The sequence below is a fragment of the Carlito syrichta genome, unplaced genomic scaffold, assembly GCF_000164805.1.
Source record: "Carlito syrichta isolate Samal-C Ts95f unplaced genomic scaffold, Tarsius_syrichta-2.0.1 Scaffold312148, whole genome shotgun sequence".
Taxonomy (NCBI): domain Eukaryota; kingdom Metazoa; phylum Chordata; class Mammalia; order Primates; family Tarsiidae; genus Carlito; species Carlito syrichta.
Genome location: NW_007256244.1, coordinates 9,705 through 14,211, shown reverse-complemented (window position 1 = coordinate 14,211; position 4,507 = coordinate 9,705). Strand labels below are relative to the sequence as shown.

Below are 4,507 nucleotides of genomic sequence, written 5' to 3'. Positions count from 1 at the left end.
GACCTACCTGGTACTCTTCAGACCTGATCTCTCACTTAGTCCTAACCATCCCCATACTCCAAGTGGGAAAACTGGGGCTAGGAAAGGCCAAGCAACTTGCCCCAGTTCCATAGTCTTCAGTGGAGGGCTGAGCCTGGATTTGGACCTAGCCTGTGTGACTCCAGAGCCTGGTGTGTTCCTGGCTGACATGGTACTAGTTTCACCTGAAGGTGCACCTGGCCAGAATATCTCTGACACAGACCTGATCACCGTTGATCCAGGAGTGACAGCATTAAGGAGGGAGGCAATGGCAGGAAGATGCAGTGTCTGCTACCAAGCAAAGCCCAGCGTGGTGAACCAGCCTTCCCCTCCTCACCTCTCTTTGACCTCCATATCCCTTTACCTGGGCTTTTTCCAGGGCTGCCCAGGACCACCCTCTCGCTTAGCCCAAAAACTGAACAGGGAACTGACCAGAGTCACACAGTGCCTGAGAGCTACCCGTGAGGCCCAGTCCAGGAGACTTGCTGGAGTGCTGGGTAAGGAAAAGAATCAGCCCACTTCACTGCTTCTCCACCATACTGTGGCACTCACATTCTCCCCTTCCACCAGGTTCCTGTGTGGAGGCCGCAGAGAATTTGTTTACCCAGGGCGGGCCTTCACCCCATCATGGGCTAATTGTTCCTCTAACTGGCTGTTGTGCCACCTCAAACACCATCTCTAGCTCCAGCAAACACTAAAGGCGTCAGGGTGGCGAGAAACGCCCAAGTCATACACCACCTGTGCCATCGCCGAGCTGGGCTCCAGGCACCTGTGGAGGGGGAAGGACAGATAGCAGATGGGAAGGCGGGAGTTCCACTCAGTTCCTGCCTCCCTGGCCTATGCTCTGTACTTACATAGAGTGAGGGAGACCCCTGCTCACCTTTCTGACCCGAAGTCCTTCACAGATCCCTCAAATGTCATGCCCCCCTGCCGTCAACTATCTCATCCACTCTCTGGACAGTCCCACCTACTTTCTGAGCTTCTAAAACTGTCTGAGATCTTCCTAACCTCTTTGGTTCACTGGCCGTGTGAGAATCTGATGAAGACCCTTGCTCCTATGCCTCCATCTGCAACCCAGTGAGTCCCCTGAACCATGCCTGCCTAATCCTGTCCCATACACTTCCTGCCCACCCTCGCTATGACCATCTACTCTTCTATTCCCTTCCACCTGTCCCTTTTTGGTCTCTCCAACTCCATCAGTAGGGACAGGTGCCAGCCTGTTGGCTAAACAGCAAGGAAGGGGTGTGAAGTGGCTGCCGCAAGCTCAGCCCCAAGTAGGGAGGGGCTAAAGTAAGGCTGTCCTAGGGTGGAGTCTGGGGGAAAATCTTGGAGTTTGAGACTTAGGCATCCCCTAGTGGCCAAATGGCCCCAAAGGGAAGATAAACCCTGAAGAGAGCAGTAAGGAAAACTCATCATCCACCACCCCCATCATCCCCCCTTCCTCCCACACACAATCACAAGACACATCCCAGACATTTTCTCCTTTTTTATTCAATGACCAACTTATCCAGCTTTGGAAATCTGGACAAAGAGGAGGCTAAGAAGAGGCCTGGTCCAGTGTCTAAGTGTCTCTGAGTGAGTCTGTGTCAGCATGTGGGCCCCAGTTGGGCCTGTCCATGGGTTGGGCACAGCAGTTTCCTGAGTAAGAGCCAGCCCCACCCTCAGGGCAGCACCCCAGCCCAGAAGGAAATCCAGGCGCTCCAGGTTGGGCCTGTTTTCAAGGCCCTCGGGACAGTCAATAAATAGGTTAGATTCTGAGCCAGGCCTGGGAAGTAAGGGGTGTACAAAGGGCAGGATCAGCTGCCCAGGATCCCAGTGATTCCCAGGTATTCTCCTGCCCTTCTCCAACAAGGAAGTAAATAAATAGACCTTCAACTCAGGAACAGGGGTGTTGGAGCAGGGGAACCCTCCCCTTGGAGTTAGTAATTAAGTCTCATGTTAAAAACAAACCAGCCCCAGCCCCTACCAGCATCTACAAAATCCTATAGGATGGAGTGAAGGGCCAGCCTGCCTGGGGTACACAGTACCCAGCCCTGCAGGGTCCTGGAGGAGGTCTTATGTCTGTTCTGGGGCTCCTGGAGCTCCCTCCTCCTTTGGGGGTGGCTCCAGGAAAATTGGGGTGACTGATGGTGGCTTCTTCACTCTGGAAACATAAAACAAGAATGTATAGGGAAAAAGTCATAGCCACGTCCCCCAATCCCACTAGGCCCCATTTCCCAGGGCAGAAAAGGGCCACTCACGAGTAGGGGGAAGCTGGGACCCCAACCACCAGGAAGTGGTTCTTCTTCCGAAACAATCTCCACAGGCCCCGGTGGTTGCCACGCACATCCAGGTCCCAGATATGGAGGCACTGGTAGGAGTGGGGTAGGAGCAGAGACATGGGTCAGAGAGCTGTGGGGGGGGCACCCAGGAGCCTTTGGGCCAGCCCCCACCCCTCCTCAGCAGCCACCTCAATTTGCAAGAGGTAGCATCTTTTGGAATATGGATTTGGACAACGGGGTTGGAAGAGGGGTTTTGAGAATATGAAGATAAGGTTCCGAGGTTAAAGATTCCAGAGCAAAGCCTCCCTATATCTTAGGGCAGTGCATGTGTGGGGCAAGGGGTTCTCCAGGATGGGTACGATGTTGGAATACCTTGGCAAGCTGGGTCCAGGTAGTGAAATCATCATCTTTCTCCATTCGGATAAAGGCCACGTAGGTGTGACCCTCTGTGTCTGGTAGAAAAGAGTCTTCACAAGGGTTCTTGCTATGGTCCAGGACCTCAGCCTCACTATAGTGGGGAGTGGAAGAATGAGACTAAAATAGGGCCTGCTTCATGGCTATGTCCCACAGCACCCTATGCTTGGTTTAATGCTTGGCTGTCACCATTTTGCAATTCTTAGTAATTTTTGAACTAAGGGCCCTGATTTTCTTTTCTTTTCTTTTTTTTTTTGAGTTGGAGTCTCACTCTTGTCGCCCAAGCTGGAGTGCAGTGGCACACTCACAGTCACTGCAGCCTCGATCTGCTGGGCTTAGGCCATCCTTCCATCTCAGCCTTCCAAGTAGCTGGAACTACAGATGGATGCTACCATGCATGGCTAGTTTTTTTGTGTGATTTATTGTAGAGATGAGGTCTCGCCAACTGTTCTCGATCCCCCAGGCACAGGCAATCCTCTCACCTCGGTCTCCCAAAGTGCTGGGATTATAGGCTGAGTCACCACGCCCAAACACGGCCCTGATTTTCATTTTGCACAGGGTCCCACCAATTATGGGACCAACTAAGATCCCCACTATTTGACACCTCACTCCCTGCCACACATCCCGATTTCCCTAGGCCATACCTGAGCAGGCTGTGAATTTCTACTTCATAAGCTTCTTTCTTCAGACTGAAGAAGAGGGAGAAATGGGTCAAAGGAGGGGGCAGACCCCCAGTTCCCATGGGTAGTACTGAGCAGGACAAGAGGTCACATAGAAACTGGGAGCAGCAGGGCTGGGGTAAACACCACAGGCCCAGGATTGGAAGGGACTTTCAGGGACCAGTCATCAAGTTTCCTGCATATCCTTCCCCCCTACCCTGCTGCCAGTCCCCACCTGTCTACGTTCCTGAGCTGGACACCTGGAACGGTGTTGAACTTGTGCTTCTTGAAGTAGGCCTCCTGAAGTGGGTGCAAAGGTAAAAATCAGGGCCTCACATTGTCTGGCCCACACCCACTCACTGACCCACCACAAGTTCCTAAGACACACAAATGAATTCCTGGACCTGTACAGGGTCTTCTAATCTCCTCCTGCCTTCCCCATCCTCTTTGCAGTGTCCTGGACAAGCTCTTATAAGCACCATTGCCAGAGAGCTCATGCTCTCATGGCAGCTCACACCACTAACCCTGAACTAATCCATGTCTTCAGCACTTCTCCCTGGGCCCACTGTTCTAGAGCCACAGCAGTCAAAAACGGACCCTGCAAGGGGGCGGTGAGCAAAGGGACAGGCTGGGCTGGAAAGGAGGAAACTGCTTTGACTCAGGTACTGAGAGGGACCTGAAGGAAGTGCCTGCCCCTTTCTGGGAGGCGAATGGGGCTCTTGTATTAGTCAGGTTCTGAGGGCCCTTCTGGCTTCTAGGAGGTTCTAAGCTGGATGCTGTCTATTCCTTTAGGCTGGGTTGACTCAAGGCCTCCCTGGCTGTAAATGGGGAGTGGCCTTCTGAACATAAGCCAGGTGGGGTGGAGGGTCCTGGGGATCTCCCTGCTCTTCTCAAGCTGAGCCATGGGCCCCAGCACTTGCCAGGACGGCAGAGGGCAGAGTTTTCAGGGCTGGACCAGTTCTTAGAAGCAGAAATACCCTTCCCACACCCACATTCTAGTGCTAAGAATAGTAAAAATAAAAAATAATATATAACCTTATATAATGGTTACAATTCAAAGCAGTTTACATATTAACTCATTGAAACCTTATAACCCGGCTGGGTGCAGTGGCTCACGCCTATAATCCCAGCACTTTGGGAGGCCGAGGCAAGAGG

The 4,507-nt window shown here is 52.6% G+C and overlaps 1 protein-coding gene across 5 annotated transcripts in view; it reads right to left on the bottom strand.

The window, feature by feature from the left end:
* Nucleotides 1-1,484: 1,484 nt before the first annotated feature.
* The window catches only part of POMGNT1 (protein O-linked mannose N-acetylglucosaminyltransferase 1 (beta 1,2-)), a 10,705-nt gene continuing 7,682 nt past the window's right edge, over nt 1,485-4,507 (bottom strand). For 2 of the 5 annotated variants that reach the window (XM_021718377.1, XM_021718378.1), the window contains exons 17-22: nt 3,588-3,652; nt 3,338-3,382; nt 2,652-2,787; nt 2,259-2,368; nt 2,046-2,161; nt 1,487-1,783 (exon numbers count right to left, since the gene is read on the bottom strand). In XM_021718377.1, the coding sequence (XP_021574052.1) occupies nt 2,074-2,161; nt 2,259-2,368; nt 2,652-2,787; nt 3,338-3,382; nt 3,588-3,652 (444 nt within the window). In that variant the 3' untranslated portion in view covers nt 1,487-1,783; nt 2,046-2,073. Of the gene's footprint in view, nt 2,162-2,258; nt 2,369-2,651; nt 2,788-3,337; nt 3,383-3,587; nt 3,653-4,507 lie in introns of all 5 variants that reach the window. The other 3 variants (XM_008069614.2, XM_021718376.1, XM_008069613.2) reach the window with 2 other exon arrangements.